Source organism: Hemicordylus capensis, chromosome 2 (assembly GCF_027244095.1).
Source record: "Hemicordylus capensis ecotype Gifberg chromosome 2, rHemCap1.1.pri, whole genome shotgun sequence".
NCBI classification, from domain to species: domain Eukaryota; kingdom Metazoa; phylum Chordata; class Lepidosauria; order Squamata; family Cordylidae; genus Hemicordylus; species Hemicordylus capensis.
The window spans coordinates 171,729,533-171,749,091 of NC_069658.1; the positions used below are offsets into that span (position 1 = coordinate 171,729,533).

Consider the following 19,559-nt stretch of genomic DNA (forward strand, 5'->3'; position numbering starts at 1 on the left):
TTTAGGGCTTTCAAGCCATTTTAATTTTAAAGTTGTCTTTGTACAAAGTCTTAAATACCACCACGGGAAGTGACAGTTGCAGTGACCCCTGTCTCACCCCTCTTTTGGAGCAGCAAGACATAAGGCTGCATCAAATCTAATCTCACCCCAGCAAGAGAGCCTGTCTCTGCTCTTCCATTAGTCATGTAGAACAGTAATTTGCCCATATGTATACCCTCCTCTGACAGGTAGCAAGTAGAGATACAAGTGGCATGTTGCTCCCTCACAAAAGAAAGCTGGTCTCACTAGCCAATTCAAGTGAATTCAGGAATCCTTTAAGTTTTATTTGAACTGTAGCTGCTATTCTCCAGCAGCAAGCAGCATCACTGAGCTGCAGCTCTGACCTCTTTATTGGGCAACAGCCCCACACACTCTATTCTTGTAGCTGCCACCAAGAAAAGGAAGCGACCTGCTAAGCTAGCAAACATGCTATGGTCCATCCCTTCAGAAAGCAAAAGCAGAAACAGATTAGTTTTGACATCTCAGCTAAGAGCAGACAGTAGTCCTATCTGAGCTAGTCTTCGAGAACAAAGAAGTCTCTCCAGTTGTTGCAAACAAAACCCTGCCAAAAGGTTCACCTCTTCAATTTGTGCTGTGCTTTCTGAAGCAGCCAGCCAGAAAAGACATACATGTTCTCCATGTTCAGTCTGCCCCCTTTCCCCCCGCTACCTCTACTGCTAACCAAGTTCTGTTGAGCCATATATGTTAAGAGGATCTGCCTTTCCTATATTTTTCAGACTTGGCCACTAGCACATTCATAACTGAAGCTGAATGACTCCTCTTAGTAAAAAGGGGATGTAGTGGTCTTCCACCAGTCTCTTAAATGTATGAACTGGTGTTGGAGAAAAGGAATTTCCTCTTAACCCCTTAAATCTTCACCTTTTTCTGTCAGGCCATTTAAGAAAATATACAATTAGTGGCAGTCATCTTTGCCAGTGTTTACAAAACACAAAACAAAATCTCAATTATCTGATCCAGGCTTTGGTTAGAAATAGACAATGACTATTGCAAGAGGAGGATTTCAAAATGCTACCTGAAGTTAAGAAAATGTACAACTGAATTGTTCAAAATAGAAATCCAGTGTGTTGTAAAATAAAGACAACAGAAAATAAGCAAATGCACTGTGTCCCAGCAGCTCTCTAAACATATCAGTATCACCACCCCCACCTTTGTTTAAACTCCATGTACTGCAGCCCCAGCTACTCCACCTCTGTAGTTAGATCTACAAGGCTCTCTTAGTCAGCAGTGTTCAGAGATTTTGCTACATGGCGTAAGTAGAACCCCCTTATTCCAAAGGTCACTACAGAGCTTTACATTCAATAACAGCACCCCCCGCCCCGCTCAGGATTCATTCATGTCAGAAGGGAGGAAACACAGGGGCAGCCATGGTGAAAGCAAGCAGCTTAAGGGGCAATCGGAAGAGAGAGAAAGGAAGGAAGTTGAGTGGCTGGCTAACACTTATGTGAATGCTGCCAGGGGCAAGGAGAAAGAAAGAAAGAAGAGGCAGATCACATAGGCAGCAAGTGGTCATCCCGCTCTTCAGACTCTTCTCCAAGTTGATCATCACCAACACCACGATATGCAGCTGGCACGTTTTGAGGTCTAGACCGGCACAAAAAGTCACAACCATCCTGCAAACACACGTTAATGAATTAACATCTGCTCACAAGCAATGATTGTGATACTAAACAAAGCCCTACCCCCCTAATCAATTTAGAAAGATTCACTTATATTCAGAATCCCCTAGTCCACTCAATGCCAATTTTCCCCACAAAGAGTGAACAATGCAGCTAGCTCTTCAGTCCTCAAAATACGGGGCAGTACGTAGTACAAGGCAGCATCCTTAGCTTATAGCTTAGCCAACAATATACATTTAATATGGGGAAGTTTTAGAAATTCTTATTTTCCAGTGCAGCCAAAATTTTGAAGGTGAAGCAGCAATGTGTTGTGGTGAAAGCTAGTCTTTCACATTCTTTCTCTAATAATTAATGCCTCATTCAGTCTTGCCACTCTGTTCCTCAGAGCCAGCTCAGAGTTCCCATTCAGCATGAAAGCCAGTGCAACAGGACTTTGTTAGCGACAAAGAAAAGAATCTCACAGACATGGCCCTTTCCTGTCAGACAGTAGGTCACTCTTCCATGTACTCCAAGGCCCTGAGAGTGAGAGATTGGATAAAGCAGAAGCCGACCCCCATCTCTTTGTCACCACTAGGGCTGTGCATTGTGTCAGAACCAACATGTCCTCTGTTGGGCATTGTCAGAGGGAATTCTGCAATGACAGCAGGGAACCTCGAGTCAGAACTGTCCAGAGCCTCCCACCTGTCTTGGTGGAACTCCATCAGAAGTCTGCCAAACCTTACCCTCAACTTTGCTGCCATCTCCTTTACCTGTGACCAGGTGGGGCAAGGGGACAGCTGGTGTTGCTGCCCCTTCACTCCAGAGAACACTTGAACAGCTGCTTTTCCTTCTGCAACTTACGTTTAAGAGGGAACGTTTCTTTAACTTGCCTTCCAGCTCCCTGAAGGACCTTGGTACATCTGGCAAGGCAGTCTGTCTGAACACCACCACCTCACCTTGGACCACATGTGCCTTGGGACTGGAGTGGGGGGGGGGGACTATTAATCCCAGAAGCACCCAAGCCACTCAGGGATCTAGAACGGAGCATTGGTTCACTCATCGTGAAGGCTTTTTCTGGTTGGTGCTGACAGGGACATCTCATGGGTTATCCTTCTCCACTAACTCCAAGGCAGGACAGATCTGATTAGCTGAAAAATATGTACACACCCCCTGAGGCTGAGGAGAATAACCCCGCCCCAGTTCTTTCGGGCCGAGACAGTAACAGCGAAAAGAAAAAACAACTAGCAACAACACAGTAAGGAAAACGTAGTAGTAAACCATAACAATACAGGTAATCAGGACAACAGGAACAGGCCCTGAAGACCCTACAACCAAGGATTTATCTCCTGACACTCCCCTCCTGGTGTAAGATACAAACACTCCTGGAGTGCTATTGAAAACACAGATTCTATAAGGAAGACTTCAGACAGGATCAGGCAAGAGAGCTAAAACAGGCGGGCCGAGATGGTGAGTGAACCAATGCTCCGTTCTAGTTGGTGCTGACAGGGACATCTCATGGGACATACCACAGCTTGGCCGACAATAAAAACCTGGGCGGGAGCACTCTTGCCTAATCTGGTGGAAGTACCTGCTGCAAAACCCTCCTGCCAAAAGCAGCCTCAACGGCCGAATAAGGGTCAACCTTATAGTGCTTGGTGAAAGTAGAAGGAGCTGACCACGTGGCTGCCCTACAAATGTCCTGCACCGAGGCTTGGTGGAAAAATCCGCTGTAGTTGCCGCTGCCCAAGTGGAGTGGGCAGTGACACTGGAGGGCAGTCTTAGATGTTGGACCTCATAAGCCATGGTGATGCAGGCCCGTATCCATTTTGTGATCGTTGTAGATGAAACTGCCGACCCCATCGAACGAGGGTGGAAGGAGACAAACAGAGTCAGTAGTCCAGAAGGACGCCGATCTTTGTACGTATGCCTTGAGGCAGCGCTGAACATCCAGCTTGTGCCAGAGCTTCTCCTTGTGGTACACTGGCCAGGGACAAAAAGATGGAAGGAACACGTCCTGGGACTGGTGAAAAACGATACAGAGGAAAAAATGGGTCAGGGATCAATCTCACCGCTTCCTTTTCAATGATACAGAAAGACCTGTGCACTGACAGAGCTGGTAACTCCAATATATGTCTGGCCGACGTTATGGCCACCAGGAAAGCCAATTTGAAAGACAAAACCTTAATAAGTATTGTGAATATAGGCTCAAAAGGCGGAAGCTGAAGCGCCCACAGGACAACATGCAGGTCCCAAGTAGGGAACTTATGTACCGTTGGAGGAGATAACAACATAGCCCCATGTAGGAATCTTTTTAAGGTGAGGATAATCCTTATTTCCTGGTGTCACCGGAAATAAGGCCTACAAGGGAAGAAGCCTATCACTTACGCGTGTTGGGTCTTAAATCCTGCTCCAAGCCCTCCTGCAGAAATTGGAGAAGGTGGCGCAATGAAGCGGTACCCCTGGACACCAAGTTGCGGGAAGACCACTTCAAAAACGCCCTCCACGTGCACTGATAAATGCGACTAGTGGAAGGCCAGCAGGATATGTAGAACTGCTTCAGAATATCCATGCCTGCTCAGAAGTCTCCGTTCAGTCTCCAGGCAGCAAGCCGCAACCAGCGGAGACTGGGATGCCGCACTGGTCGCTGAGTGATGAGATCTGGCAGAATTGGGAGTTCCCATGGTGGTTCCACTGCAAGCCAGATCAGTTCAGCAAACCATGGGCATCTGGGCCAGAATGGAGCTATTAGAATTACTGACGCACGCAGCAGCCGTATCCTCCATAGCACTCTGAAGAGTAGGGGAGTTGGTGGATAGGCGTAAACAAGCCTATCAGGCCATGGAGAGGACAAGGCATCAATTGCAGCCGCTGTCTTGCAAGGGAAACGGGTCATGAACCTTCTGGTTTTTGCGTTTGCTGGGGACGTGAATAAGTCCATGACTGGGAGTCCCATTCTTTGCACCACCTGAGTGAACACTAGCCTGTTTAAGGACCACTCCCCTGGGTGAAGGTCCTGCCTGCTTAGCCAGTCCGCAATTAGATTCAGATCTCTCTGCAAGTAGTGGGCCATCAATCAGCTGATGTTCTGCTCCGCCCAGGCAAACAGTACCATCGCTTCCTGATGAAGAGATCTGGAGCGTGTGCCTCCCTGACGGTTCACGTGGGCTTGACCAAAACGTGCTTTCCCCGAATTACCCAGTGAAAAGCTAGAAGTGAGAGCCTTATAGCATGGAGTTCCCTCCAGTTGATGCTGTGATGCCTTTCTGAGGAACTCCACAACCCGAGCCAACAGATGGAGACAATAAGCTCCCCAACCCGTCGCTTGCATCGGTTGTAACTATTAGCCTCTTTGGGTCCAGAAATTCCCTTCCTTTGAGCAGATTCTTTGGGAACAACCATTACTGGAGTGCATTGCGGAGATGTACCAGAATTTTGAGATTCAGTCTTTTCTTGTTGGCAATGGCTGTCTGATAGGGCAGTAAGAACCACTGGAGAGCATGAAGATGGAAACGTGCCCAGGGGACCACCTCGATGGTGGCAACCATCAGACCCAGTAGCCTTGCGGGGCAGGAGATGGGAACCTTTTGACATGCCAGGATCTGAGCCACCTCTGAGGTCAGGGTCTCGAAACGAACCTGAGGAAGGAAGAGAAGATCCCTTTGAGTATCGATCAGAACATCCAGATGTTGAAGGATGTGAGTGGGAAACAAGTGGCTCTTTTCACGATTTATCAGGAACCCATGTAGTTCCAGAGTGCTCAGAGTTGTTTGGAGATCTAATTCCACTTCCTGAACCGATTGCGACTTCAGAAGCAGGTCGTCCAAGTAAGCAAAAATCTGAATGCCTTGAACTCTTAGATGAGCCACCAAAGAGGAAAGTACCTTTGTGAAGATAAGTGGCGCGGAGGACAGACCGAAAGGGAGTGCGTAATATTGATAATGTTGGCCTGCATATTTGAAGCAAAGAAATTTGCAGCTTTCTGGATGGATAGTTACATGTAAGTACGCCTCCTTGAGATCGATGGATGTCATTAAGTCTAGATGTTGAAGAGCCTCCGACACCAACCTTAGAGTCTCCATTCGGAAGCGCTCGTGCCGGATCCATTGTTTCAAAAATTTTAGGTCGAGGACTGCCCGGCTTGTTCCGTCCTTCTTGGGAACCATAAACAGAATAGAGTAGACGCCCCCGCCCTCCTGCTCCCCCTCCTCCACAGCCCCAATATCTACAAGATGGCGAATTGCGTGGACAATTTGCGAATGTTTTAAAATAGAGCGAGGTCTTGGGATTGGAAGAAACCTGTGAAGGGAGAGGGCATCCAACTCTATTCTGTATCCGTCTTGGATAATCTTTAATACCCAAGAGTCTGTAGTGGAATTTTTCCAGGCTGGCAGAAAACTGCTTAACTGACCTCCCAGCTTGGCTGGTGATGAGTCATTGTTTAGACTTTGGTTGCTTTTGCTGGCTTGATTGCTGCCGGTTACCCCCATAACTCCTGTAGGAGAAGCGGTACCTATTCCAGGAGCCTCTCTGGCCCCTGCCATCTCTTTCCAATCCCCTAAAGCGACGGTAACCCCAAAAGGGCGGCAGCTGCTGAAAACCCCTCTTTGGATTGTTTCGGTCGGGCTTGCACTGTATGGCCGGCATGGTCTTTTTCTTATCTTTTAAAGGACCAGAATGTCCTTTAAAGCTGTCTCTCCAAACAGCTTAGTGGCATCGTATGGAACTGCTGTCAAATTATTCTTTGAAGTGCTATCCACTTGCCAGTTTTTAAGCCACAAGTGTCTGCGCCCAAGTACCGAAGCCGCTGTCACCCGGAAACAGAAACTGATTGAGTCCAAATTGGAGTCGGCAATGAACGCCTGGGACTTTTGCAGCTTCACCAACAGTAAACGTAGCCTGCCAGGATCGAGAAAGGGTTCAGAAAGGAGGTCATCGAGCCACAGAAGAGAGGCACAGGCCACTATAGATGCTGCAGCAGATGCTCTTGTAGCGAAGCATTATCATGCGCCCGTTTGAATGCTAGCTCTGCTTTTTTATCTGCTGGGTCCTTTAGCGCCATTTCACCGTCCCTTGGGATGACCAGCTATGCGATCGGAGCATCCATGTTAGGAGTTTTTAACAAATCTGAAGCCTCCTGCTCAAAAGAATAAAAACGACTAGTAGTATACATTGGCTTTCTATTAGCTGCTGGAAATAGCCACTCTTGCTTAACAACTTCTGCAAATAAATCGGGAAGAGGCAAGAGCATATCCTTAGGCTTGGCCCTTGGAAAGACGAACAATCCCTTATCTGAGGAAATAGGCTCAGAGGCCACCTTTGTTTGAAGCCCAATAGTCTTTATGACTCTGGACATCAGAGGATTGAAAGTCCTCTGCTAGAAATATGCGCTGAGATATGTCTTTTCTTGGGGGCCGGACCTGATAGATGGTATCCACAATTGCATTGCGGAACCAGTCCTGCCATTCGGGTGGCACTGACCTAGGTAAAGCAGAGGCAGTGCTCACACTAGAAGAATCCCCCCCTTTATTTGCATTAGAGGAATTCCCAATAGACTTATGCTGCTCTGCCATGGTGCCCACTCCCTCCCCTGAAGACAAAGGGAGGATGGGGTGGTGCCACCTGCTGCTCAGACCCAGAGGCCTCTTGTTCCAAAATGGCGCTCGCAACTGTTTTTCGCGCTGTTTTTGGTGCCGCCGCCATTTTTACAGTCTCCCCGAGGAAGGACTCCGTAATGGTGTGGATCTCTGCTGATGAAGGGGGCGGATTGGCTAGGAGGGCTTGGCGGAATACAACCTGGCCACAGCGGCGTGTTGAAGACCGGGTCTCGTAGCCCGGCGGCGGGTTGTCCGTTGCACCCTCAATCGCAACCGGCACAGGCGGCTCTGTGGCAGCCATCGCCGAGGCTGTGCCCTGGAGCGGCCCGGGCAGCAGAACTGCGGCTGTCTCCCAACTGTTCCGCGTTCTGGTCTCTGAGTGGCACGGGTGAATGATTGGAGGCCGTCTCCACCTCAGAGTCTCGCTCCCTGGAAGGCTGGCCCGACAAGAGAGGAGTCGCGGAACTGCCCAGTGGACTGGAAACAGGAGATCCGCCAAAAGGTCTAGATAAGCTGGGACCAAACAAGCTCTGCCGACAACCGCGCAGTACTAGGATCAGCCTGTACCACAGGCCCAACTCCATGCAAGGAGGAAGGGGGGGACAGCAACAGAGGAGAAAGACTAAGAAGAAAAAAACAGGGCTTTTAAAATATATATATTAGAAGTAAAAAGAATGGACTAGAACAGATATAAGAAAAACAGAATAGATATCAGAAATATAAACAAAAGCTATAGAGAGAAGGAAAAAACTGCCTGGAGCTGAGCGAGGACAGAAAGAACTGGGGCGGGGTTATCCTCCTCAGTCTCAGGGGGCGTGTACATATTTTTCAACTAATCAGATCTGTCATGCCTTGGAGCTAGTGGAGAAGGATAACCCATGAGATTTCCCTGTCAGCACCAACTAGAAGGCAAGTTAAAAGGGAACAAAGTTCAAGTCACAGAAAACAGAATAGCTGCTTGAGTAACAGGTAAAAGAAGAGGGGGTTGAGTCACACTCTGAATTTCCGGCATGACAGTGTAGGTGGGGGCACCATAGGCCATTCTGACAGTGTCCGTGTCATTCTGGATGATGGCATTGTGGACCACACACCGCCCCGCCACCATATTGCAAGCTGTGCGATATCCCTGTTTTACCACTTACTGCCACTAGGTTTCCCAGATCTTGCCAGAAGACAAGATGTGGGAACTGCTCCATGCCTTTTGCTCCCACCACCAGACGCTGGTAGAGGAATCCCCCAATGATGTACACAGCAACCAATGAGGCAAACCTGGAAGAGAATGTCAAAATAAGAATGTACCAGTGAAGTAACTGGTGAAGAGCTAAAAGTTATTGCAATAATGAGGTACGGATGGCTACACATTCCTTTAAATTACCATGATGATCATGCCATGACCCCAAATGCTAAAAAAAAACCCCAAAACCCTAAAGATGTGTAAGTGAAGAAATAAGGTTTGAGCCTTCATGTTCTGTGCAAACTGCTTAGAAACTGGTACTAATTCACTCAGTTCAGGGCCCAGTCACTCCCTTCAGTCTCCATGGCACCCCAGTGTTTTAGTCAATTCCTAATCTAAATTCCAGTTTTGAGGAACAAAACCTCTCAAGTCAAGCAACCATAAATTCATCCAATCTGCACAATTTACCCCATCTCCAAATGTAGACCCACTGACATAGAAAAAAAGATTGAGGCTACATTGTAGATCTTGCCTGAATTCTCTGTATCTGTTTGGCATGGCCAAATTTTGTGAAGTTTGCTGGAGCGAATCACAAGCTATATTAGAACAAGGATCTAGATATGCGAGCTGTTGGACATGGCCTCCTTCAATGCACATTACTTTATGTGGCATACTCTCTTGGATTCAGTCCCCAGCATCTCCAGGGTTGCCAGGAAAGATCTCTATCTGAAACTGCAGAGCCCATTAAAGCAGAAAGTTCTGAGCTGATGAATCAACAGTCTGATTTGATAAAGCAGCTTCATATGCTTGAATTTTTTAGTTCCTGCTGGTACTTCCTATTCATAGGCCAGAAAAGCAGACTGGCAGCATGAGGGAGGAACAAGTACCATAATCGAGGACAGCAAGTGCCAGTATTGCTGATAGGATGCACAGACGCCAGGACAGATGTGAATGAATAAAGTGATACCTCTGGTCCCCAGAATGCATAGAAGAACTGACATCAGATTAGGACAAAGAACAGTGTCTAAAAGTACATGAGCCAGCTGGAGTGGTCAGTGCCATTTGGAGGGATGAATGCTCGTTGTGATTTTGGATGAGGTCTATACCACTAGAGATGGAAAATAGGCGATAGAATTGTAGTACTTTCAGTGTGTTACCATGCTTTTATTGTCCTGACCATCAAATTGCAGAAGCCAAGTTTGCAATGGTGCTATAAAAGCTTTAAAAGTTTAATACAAACACTACTATAAAGTTTTATTGATGTTGCCCGAGGAATGGAAATGCAAGTTACAGGAATGTCTCCATGAAGAAAGTGCAATTTGTTCATTGTAACCCTAACTCTTTCCTCTGTGCAAAAATGACTGCAATTTTATTCTAACCGTTTGGGGCAATAATATACAGATATCTGTTAAGTGCAACAATACTGTCACCTATATTCAGTCTCTGCGGTTAGACGTGGCAAAAATCACTTTGAGCCATCATTCCCCTACGATGGTACTGATGGGCAAGGTTTGTGGGCCTGGTTCTTGGACTGCGGTTCCTGTATACGGGAACATGATATACTGCCCTGTCTGCCTATAAATACAAATAGATAACCAGAAATGAAAGGGGCTTACAGAGCTAGATGCAGCTAAAAGGCACACAGCCTCATTTTTCAAAGTGAAGAAGTCAGGGAGGGATGGCATGGCAGTTACAAGTTTGTAACAGGCCCCAAAAAACTATACTTGAGCATTGGCCTTCGCAGTAAAGAAGAAACTTGGCAGTGACAGGAGAATTCCTGCATTCTGTGATAGGGATGTGCAAAAGCCAAGGTTCATGCACCAGTTCAGCACTGCAGGGAGGTGAGCTGACCGTGCAAACGGTGCCGACACATGCATAGATGCCATGTGCATGCTGGCGCCACATGTGGGCTCCTGGACAAGCACCGCCCCAGCAGGAAGCTGCATGGGTCAGCGGAGAGCAGGTAAGGACTTACAATTTTTTTTTTAAAGCTCCTGCTTGCCTCCCTGCAGTGCAGAGCTGGTGCATGAACCTCGGTTAGTGCACATCCTTATTCTATGCAAACTGCACCTCATAGCAACTAAGAAAACCTGACATTTCTTAGCCTTATTTTGGTACTCTAAGAGAGGAATCGCTTTTCCTAATTTTGCACTGTTTGAGCAAGGAAATCTGATACTGTGGTGTGAAGAGATCCGCCAGTGATAAGCCAACACTATTACAGCTTTCAACAGCAGGGTCCAATTGCATTTATGAACTCCTGGGAATAACAGGCATTTTAAGAGCAGCAGACTTATGTGGTTGTAAACTTGAAAACACTGGGCACAATCTAACCAAAGTTAAGCACTTTTAAGCCCTATTGATTTCCATAGTCTGAGTGTCTATCTTGGTCTGGACTACTGTAAATATTTTCTTCAGGCTTAAAACTAGAAAGTGGAGTGGGGTGGTGGGTGACCCATGGATGACACTTTCACTGTATTCTGTCCCTTTCTGTACTGATTAGACTGCTGCAATGCATTGCACATAGGGCTGCCTTTGAAGACTTCTCAGAAATTGCAGCTAGCCCTAAACTATGGCTGTTTATCAGGACGGGTTAGATGGAATTCATCATACCAGTTCCTAAACAGATTAACTGTCTGCTGGTCCTTTTCCCAAGCACAAGCCTTATATGGCTTGAGATCTGGGCATATGAAAGACCACATTCCCACATGCCTTTAGCATTTGGGCAAGATCATCTTGTAAGGCTGCTTTTCCCTGGGCTCTCTTTCAGAGTTTAGGAGGCTGACAACCAGAGAAAATGCCTTCCCTGAATGGTCTTCCCAGGGACTCTTGTCCTGTGCTAAATCTCATTACTTTCTAGTGCCAACTGAGGACTTATTTTGAAAAATACTTTTAATTGCATTATTAGATTGGTTTTATCTTCCTGAATTGGTCTGATGCTCTTTTTTAATAGTATTTTAAAGACTGACTTTTGAACATAGATTGTAAATTGCCTGGAAACTGTTAAACTGAGTAGGGTATTAAATACAAAAAGAAACAAACTTACGTGATGAGTAATATGGAGCCAATGCTTAGATGAGACTCCTCCAGAGGACAGGCCAACTTGCTTTCAAACTCAAAGACGTAAGAACAGTCCTCCTCCTTCTCTCTCTCCTCTGTCACTATGGTGAAGCCACTCTGTGTTTGGGGGAAGATAATTGCCTCAGCTCAAAAACAAACATCCCTCACTCTACAAAGGATAAAGTCCACCCCCAACCAGTACCCTAGTCTAGAGTTGTGTTGGCCACAATCTTCCACCATAGCAGATCTCCTCTGAAGTAGCACAGTCTCCTACTAGTGAGCCACCTAGATAAGAGGCTTCCAAAAGCACATGGTACAACCCACCTGGACTGTGCTACTTTAGAATGCATGTTTGAATATCCTCAAATTCACTGTATGTGGGAAAGTAGTTGGACGGTGGTGGGGTGCACTCCAGTGTAGACTTCAGGTTTATTTTCAATGCAAGGATATGTTCAAGCATGCAGCATGCACACTCACAGTATTCAGAAACTGTAGCATTCCTGTTGGGCTGTATAAACTACCGTTCCTGAACACGTAGCCCGGCTAATGAAGACCAGAAATGTTGTGGCGAGGATGGCTCGCTAAGCCACAGGCTAATTTATTTTTTTAACACTTATTAGATGCCGTGATGTCTCTATACCTACAAAGATTAGAATCGTTCAGACAATGGGTTTTCCCGTAACACTCTATGGATGCGAAAGCTGGACTCTGAAGAAGCAAGATAGAAATATTGATGTTTTTGAACTTTGGTGCTGGAGAAGACTTTTGAAGATACCATGGACAGCCAGGAAAACAAACCAATGGATCATAGAACAAATAAATCCAGAATTTTCACTCGATGCACCAGGCTCACACTATCATACTTTGGAGACATTATGCAAAGACCCAGCTCCCTTGAAAAGTCCATAGTGCTGGGGAAAGTTGAAGGAAAGAGAAGAGGACGACAGCAATGAATGCACCACTGAGAGACCTTAAAGGCCAAGCTGAAAACATATCATCCTGGAGAGAATCTATCTATGTGGTCTCTCAGAGTCAACACTGACTTGCCAGCACTTAATCAATCATTTCCCTCATTAATGGTTACTCACTGAGAGTGTGTTCCGGTTGCAGGTGATCATTATTATGGCTTTTCTCTTCTCGTTGCCACAGTGGTTATTATAGGAGTCACCCCCCTTATAGGTCAGTATAATCCACTTACCTGCCAAGAAAGAAATACAAGAGTCAGTCTGTGAGGAATGACTAGTGCTGGCAGGGCAATGAAGGAGTATTTTTGAGGGAATAGTCTATCTTACTTCCACCAACGATGTGTGTCTCATTGATACGCCCCACCACTGTCCATTTATTCATCTGCTTATTGAACTGCACCAAGCCGGAATTGCTCATATTGCTGAAAACTTCTTGACACATCCGAAATGTGTAGACGTATTGCTCATTTTCACCCACATTATCTGTTATATTAAAACTGTGGGGGGAATAAAGTGATTGTACAATTATCCACATTTACCCTTGAAGTCTTTTTGATAACCTTCGATTGCTCCTTGCATATGAAGAGAAGAAGCAAGTAGTAGCCAGAATCTCTGTTAAATTCCAAACATTGTCAGAAGCTGGGCATGGCTTTTCATCATACTGTTCCACAAACTCTGTTCTAGACCTAAGCAATGCCCCAAGTCTTATACTGGATTTTACTGCCTATTCCAATGTGCATGATTCCTCTGTTATTTTTTGCGATTTTGGGCAGGTGCTGTCATCAAATAGTCATTAGATATGGAGATTCATATATTTATTCCCAATTACCATGTGGAACAGAATCTTGCCACTCTTAAGATTTGGTTGTTTTAAAAAATCTTTATTAAACAAATCTAGAAACACAAACAGCAAAACATAATATGGCAAACCCCAATTCATCAATCCATATACACTTTAATATTGTCTGGGGTAGGAAAACCACCATAATTTTCCCGATTAGTGTAAAGACTAAAATCTGACCAAATTACATAAGAAGAGTCATTTGTAGTCTGGTATTATTTATTTTAAGATTTGTGAAGAAGTTATTAGATCTCCCAGAAATATTTTAGCATCATTAAATGCTAAAATATGCCTGCTGCAGGCATTCTGAGCCAGCAGGAATCTATGATTATTATCAGTCCTAGCTACAGGACTGAAAAGCAGCTAGGGTTATTGTATTTTTCCAAAAACAAATAGCTCAAAAATCCTCTAGCCAGCCTGGTTAGAGTCAACACACCTGCACACCACCCCCACACCCTGAATGGGCCTCTTAGCAACAGGCACTGTACCTGAGGCCCTTAAGTTGCTCCAATCTCTTAAGCAGGGCTAGTTCTTTGGGGGATTCATTGCCTTCTTTTCCAACTGGATCACACTTTTGTTCTGCTATCACAGTAGTTATGATGGCTAGCAGCACAGCATGAAGGCAAGGGTAAGCCAGGAACATGCTATAAGCAGTAGTTCAGAGAAAAGGGATATTAAAAAATAAACACAGACAACAAGTTAACAGTTCTGTCTGACACATGAAACTTAAATTCTAGAAATCAAAAGGACACTTCCAAGTAATTTATAAATATTTATCTTACAAATAAGATAAAGATAAGGTATTTGTCTTATTTTATTTTTCTTATTTATTTAATGGCTTGCGAAGAGAAAGGTGAAGACCCTGGAAACAACATAGGGTGCCCTAAGACAAGTGAGGAAGGCTGGAACATCACTGACCCCATGTAAGTGGCCAGCCAGAATGATCTGGCACAGGGAGAGAACAAAGTATGGTCTTGTACGAGATTTACTGCGTCAGTCTCCAACACAGTTTCTCTGGAATCAGGAGCAGCATGAGATATGAGGTGGTAACCATCAGCACATGAGGCCAATTAGCAATCTGTTCAAGCCTGCAAATAGATAACTGGGGTTAGTCAGACTAGGTTCACTTAAGATGCCTAGATCCCAGTAACTGAATAGTCATTACTCCCCTGTCCTTGCAAATGAAGATCTGAAAGTAATGCACAGAATTACATTGCACAATATTATAATTATGAATTATCTTATTATAGAAAACAGGGAAGTGCAAATAAGAGGGATTATGATGAAATGCCTTCAGTTAGTAAAGAAGCAAGTAGCAGGGCTAAGCAGCCCGACAATTATTGTAGTTTTAAAATTCTACTTGGGATCAGAGGTTTGTACTAGCTCTAACCTAAAGGTCATATGACAAGACATTCTCAAAAGGGAGCATCCTCCTTGCAGAACAGGCATTTTCATTTCATATGTTACCCTTCAGCTAGAATGACTGAAAGTGACTTCTTGTTTGTCAGCAGGAAACACGGAATGCAGGCCTCTTTGGCAGATCAGCCACAAGATTTGGTCATGATTAATAGTTCAGATGGTCTTAAAGAAAAATGAAAATTCATGGGGAACAGACAATGGGCCACAACAACTGAAATAGATCCTCCATCTTCAACAAAAGAATAACTCTAGTGCCAGACTGGGATCAAACTACAAAGGCCATCTTCTTCATGTCCTGCTTGAGAAAAACCAAAAACTAGTGAATCCAAAAACTAGTGACAATTATTCATAAAGGGCCTTCACAGAGCATCCCTACCATTTCAGGACCAGTTACTATTTGCGGTCTTGCACATTTGCTACAGTTATTTACAAGCAAGGCAGCTTATGGCTTTAACAATTTCACCGAGGCCGCTCAGCTGGCAGAAGTACAGGCACAATGGCCATTTCATGGTAAACCCTGATAAAAAGTCCTCCCATTTTTTACTATGCTCAACCAATTCAACCAAGTTTGAGCACTTTTAAGTCTCACCGATTCAGATGGAAAGTTCAGCATCTGCTTGCCAGCTGCTGATAGACATCCCTAGGACATGACAGTGCTCAACTTTGTACGGGTTGATGACTACCTGTGGCAGTCAAAGCAAGGGACAGACTCCGCTGGCAGACACGTGAGTAAGAAGCACGTGGCTTGCTCCGAGGTCTTGGCTTGCTGGGGACACTGAAGGCTACGGGCCTGGAGGCCACGAGCCACTACCCCCCCGCCCAGTCTGACCCTCCACTTGCCAAGCCACACACGGACCACCTGGATGCAGCTCTAAGGCGAGCCCCGTCCTCCAAGGGGCGGCCTCGCCATAAGCCCTTGAACCTCGAGGGAGAGGTGGCGGCGGCATCTTCGTCATCGTCGCCGCCATCCTCCTCCTCCTCCTCCTCCTCTCCAGCACAGGCGACGGTTCCGGGGAGGAACCAGACCCTTCGCTCGCTTGCTCACCTGGGGCTGCACCGACCCAACAGGGCACTTGACCAGGTCGTGGGATGTCTGTCACCGAGGCCGAATCCCGCCGCTCAATCGACGCCGCTCCTACTGCGGAACTACCGCCCTATTCATGCCGCCGTACAAACGACAACTCGCCGGCGATTCTCCTCCCTCCGCAATTCGTGCCTGTCGGAAGAGGAAGCCAGCGCCCCCGACCGGGCCACCTTCTTCCTCTGAGGGGTGCCCGATGGGCCGGAAGCAGGAAGCGCCGAGGTAAGGAAGCAACGGCGATTGGCTTCTGCAGGCTGTATCCGCCAATGGGATAGAACAACAATGCAGGCAGCGCCGCCTTCCAAGTCTTCTTGTCCAATGAGAAATGGAAAGCGGCGGCCCCGGAAACCTTACGGGAACCTCCAGGGAAGACAGACGCTACTGGTGACAAGTATATCTCGAGGTCTGGGCGGCGTGAGGGCTTTCTTGCTCACGCGCTGCAGGAGGAGGAAGATACGAGGCACGCGCTCCGTGTCCTGGGAGCAGAGCGGCAGTCACGCGCTCCTACGTCCCCTTCTAGCTATTTTAACTTTTTTCATGCCCTGTAAAGCAAACCAAAATTTTCCGTTTTTTGGAGTTCGTGACCCCCCGAGCATCCCTGTTGTTGCTGGCGTGTTTGGCCTGCGGTACTTGCTTTATTTTCAAATCTCCCTCCCTTGTGCAATCCCTCAAATCATCCTTGCCACTGCATGGAATTTGGCGGGGTGGCGTTTACTGTACAGATTATATCTCATCTGCCATCAACCTTTGTTTTTGGATGGCAGCTTTCTTGCCACAGAGTTTTTTAAAAAAGGTTTTGGGGTGGGGGAGTGTGGTGTTTTTGGTCAATCAATTCCTTGATCCAGCCCACCTTTTGAATGAATTACTTATCTCGGGGCCGGAGTAGAGGCGGGGCTAACAAACAGCCTGCAGCAAGAGTACTGAAAAGCAGCCTGTACTTGGCTCTCTGTACATCTATCTATCTATCTAATTCTCCTAAACATACTTGTCACTAATCCCATGTGTGGCAGCTCTCCTGAGAGTTTGCAGGCACCTGCCCGGGGAACATAGGAAACTGCCATATACTGAGTCAGACCATTGGTCGGTCTAGCTCAGTATTGTCTTTGCAGACTGGCAGCAGCTTCTCCAAGGTTGCAGCCAGGAATCTCTCTTAGTCCTATCTTGGAGATGCCAGGAGGGAGCTTTGAACTTATATGCTCTTCCCAGAGCAGCTCTATCCCCTAAGGGAAATGTCTTGCAGTGCTCACATTTTTAGTCTCCCATTCATATGCAAGCAGGGCAGACCCTGCTTAGCTAAGGGAACAAGTCATGCTTGCTACCACAAGACCAGCTCTCCTCTCCATAGCAACGGGGATGGGGAGACAATGGCTGTGGCAACCAGTTGGCTGGAGGAGGCGGCCTGGTGGGAGGAGGAGGCAGCGGCAGCAGGCTGCCCTGGCTGGCAGGAGGAGGTAGCCACTACTGGGAGGAGGTGGCAAGCCGGCTTATGGCCGGCCTGCCAGCCAGAAAGCATGGGGTGGGGGAGAGAGGAAGCCGAATGGCCCGCCAGAAAGCGGGGGGGGGGGTGTGTGAGGGGTGGGTGGGTGGGTAAAGCATCCGGTCGGCCAGAAAGCAAGGCGTGGCAGGGAGCAGCGGCGGTGGGTGGGCTGGCCGGAGACACAGATGCTCTGTGCCCGGCCCAGCTAGTAGTATCTATTTCATTAAACTGTTAATATTCCTGATTCCACTCCACTGCCTTGTCCTTTGCAAACTACTTACTCTTTCCCTTAGATTCTACAGGGAATACTACGCACGTCCTACTTCTGGGCCATTGCCATCAGCTCTTCCACTGAGCCATGCTAAGCCATCCACTGCCCCCTCCACTAACCCCAACAGGTGGATTGCCTCCAGGCATGAGGGTCACCTGGCAGTCCCTCCACTCCCTTTCACCACTCTAAACTGGGCTGCTGCTGTGAAGGCCAGAAACCACCCCCTCCACCATGCCTAGTAGGGTCAATACTGGGCATAAGGGCTACGCACCTGCATCCCAACATGTTCATCAACTGGGTTGCTGCTGGGAATGAGAGTTTCAGGCCTAGGGCTGTCCCTTTCGGGTGCAGAGCCCAGACAGTAGCATGGAGATGCAGGACCTTGACAAGACCAAGCGGTGTGGAGATTTCAGCCTGGAATCTCCTGCCAAGCAGCTGCACTGTGCATAGTGTGGTTCCAGGTGGCTTGCTCTCCTTTCTGGGCAAGCCAGACAGGAAAGCTGCCCATCCAGAGCTGCCACTGCCCACAGCAATCCTCGGAGGATCCAGAGGCCTGCAGAAGAAGGTCCCTGTCTGGGCTGGTTGTTTGCTAAGCCTATATTTACTGCTTTCAGACTTCAAGAAGAGGGGGCAGCAACAACAGACTGTATCTCACAGCCACAGCCAAGAAAGAAAGAACTCTCAAACAAACAAGCCAGCAACTGCAACCAAAAACCTCCATTTGGGACACATGCGTGTGAGCAAGTCTCTGTGACTCTTTTTATTTTGCAAATTCTGTTTGTGTTAAGCAAGATAAACTTCAAAGTGCAAATGTATCATTTAATTGTTGTTATAATTGTGTTCATTTCTATGGAAAATTTGAGGAAAAGAAATCTCACAAGGCAAGATTACTCTGCCAATTGTAAAATAACTCATACATAGTGTAAAGAAAGTGTTCTACTAGGAGACAGGAAAAGAAAGAGTCAAGAAGCATGGAACTAGGTCATTGGAGACAAGAGGAAGGAGAAGGAATACGGAAGAGATGGAGGAGAGGGGTTGAAATTATAGAGTTCACACAAATAAGATGTGGTAACGTTCACTAGCTTACAGATGATTCTGAAACAATTAGACAAATTTGTGGAGGCTGGAAAGTGAGACAAGGAGGGCCTGGGGAAGGGGCGAAGGGGCTAGGTAGCTCAGTCTACCATCGAGGTGGTGACTTTCAGTTCCATAGAAGATGGATTCGCTTCTGTTAGTCCAAAGAGGGCAATACAGCTTGAAATATGGCCAGGGGCTGGATTTCGCACAGCCCTCAGACCTGTCAATCACCTGTACCACCCAGCCCACTTTGGTGTCCCTAGCACCTACCCATGGGTTGATTCGAGCTCCCCATTGTTCCCTATAGCAGAGTGCACACAAACCCTGCTGTTTGTGCAGAGGTAGGGCAAGTGATTCCCAACAACCTCGGCTTTCCCTGAAAGGCTCTGTGCAAGCAGAGTTGGGGCTTCACAGTTGGGCCTGATTCAATTCGACCTTGAATTGAATTGCAAAAAAATGATTCGTGCACATCCCTACTTTCCCCTGCCCTGTTCCCTGGAGCTTTGCTGACCAGTTAATTGCTCAGCTAGGTCTGTATATACGGTAAGTAACATCTAAGACAATGAGGACTAGTAATCGTGAAAAGGTGACAATGCACACTAAATGTCGCTTGGTTTTAAATACCTGCGTCTTCATGCCAATGATGATGAGGATTTGCTGCATCTGTCTGTGGCACTAGCCAAAAATATTGGCAGGGAATGACTTATGTTGAATACATGTTCTCGTCCTTTTAAGGGTTTGTGGGCAGGGGAGGAACTATATAGAAAATTATATAGTTTTCTTTGTAGAAAAACACTAAATATTCAAAGGAGTGTGTATGTAGTCAATATATTTATAATTTAGTTAGTGCTAAACCATTCCATTCCTCTTAGAAAGCTAAGGATTAATCTGTGGCTCAGAAACGGACAGATATGAAAGCTGCTGTGATCACGTACATCCCTCAAACAT

The 19,559-nt window shown here is 46.6% G+C and overlaps 2 protein-coding genes across 3 annotated transcripts in view; one reads left to right on the plus strand and one right to left on the minus strand.

Moving 5' to 3' along the window:
- Positions 1–15,892, minus strand: M6PR (mannose-6-phosphate receptor, cation dependent). Of its 2 annotated transcripts, XM_053303027.1 has the most exons (8): positions 15,751–15,889; positions 14,205–14,374; positions 13,775–13,930; positions 12,773–12,942; positions 12,569–12,678; positions 11,467–11,597; positions 8,392–8,518; positions 1–1,670 (listed from the first exon to the last, which is right to left on the minus strand). In XM_053303027.1, the coding sequence occupies exons 2-8, from the start codon at positions 14,207–14,209 to the stop codon at positions 1,548–1,550; spliced, it is 822 nt and encodes a 273-aa protein (XP_053159002.1). In that variant the 5' UTR covers positions 14,210–14,374; positions 15,751–15,889; the 3' UTR covers positions 1–1,547. The 2 variants fall into 2 exon arrangements, with proteins under 2 accessions (XP_053159002.1, XP_053159003.1); XM_053303028.1 differs by lacking the exon at positions 14,205–14,374 and having other exon boundaries at positions 15,751–15,892.
- LOC128343708 (uncharacterized) overlaps positions 15,866–19,559 on the plus strand; it is a 24,991-nt gene continuing 21,297 nt past the window's right edge. The window contains exons 1-2 of the mRNA XM_053293145.1: positions 15,866–16,008; positions 18,149–18,270. Of these exons, the coding sequence (XP_053149120.1) occupies positions 15,866–16,008; positions 18,149–18,270 (265 nt within the window). The remainder of the gene's footprint in view (positions 16,009–18,148; positions 18,271–19,559) is intronic.

Coding starts and splice junctions, on each gene's coding strand:
- M6PR (XM_053303027.1), bottom strand. Junction 12,943..13,774: donor GAGCAACTTAAGGGCCTCAG/GTACAGTGCCTG, acceptor TTCCCCCCACAG/TTTTAATATAACAGATAATG. Junction 11,598..12,568: donor GCAACCGGAACACACTCTCA/GTGAGTAACCAT, acceptor CCCCAAACACAG/AGTGGCTTCACCATAGTGAC.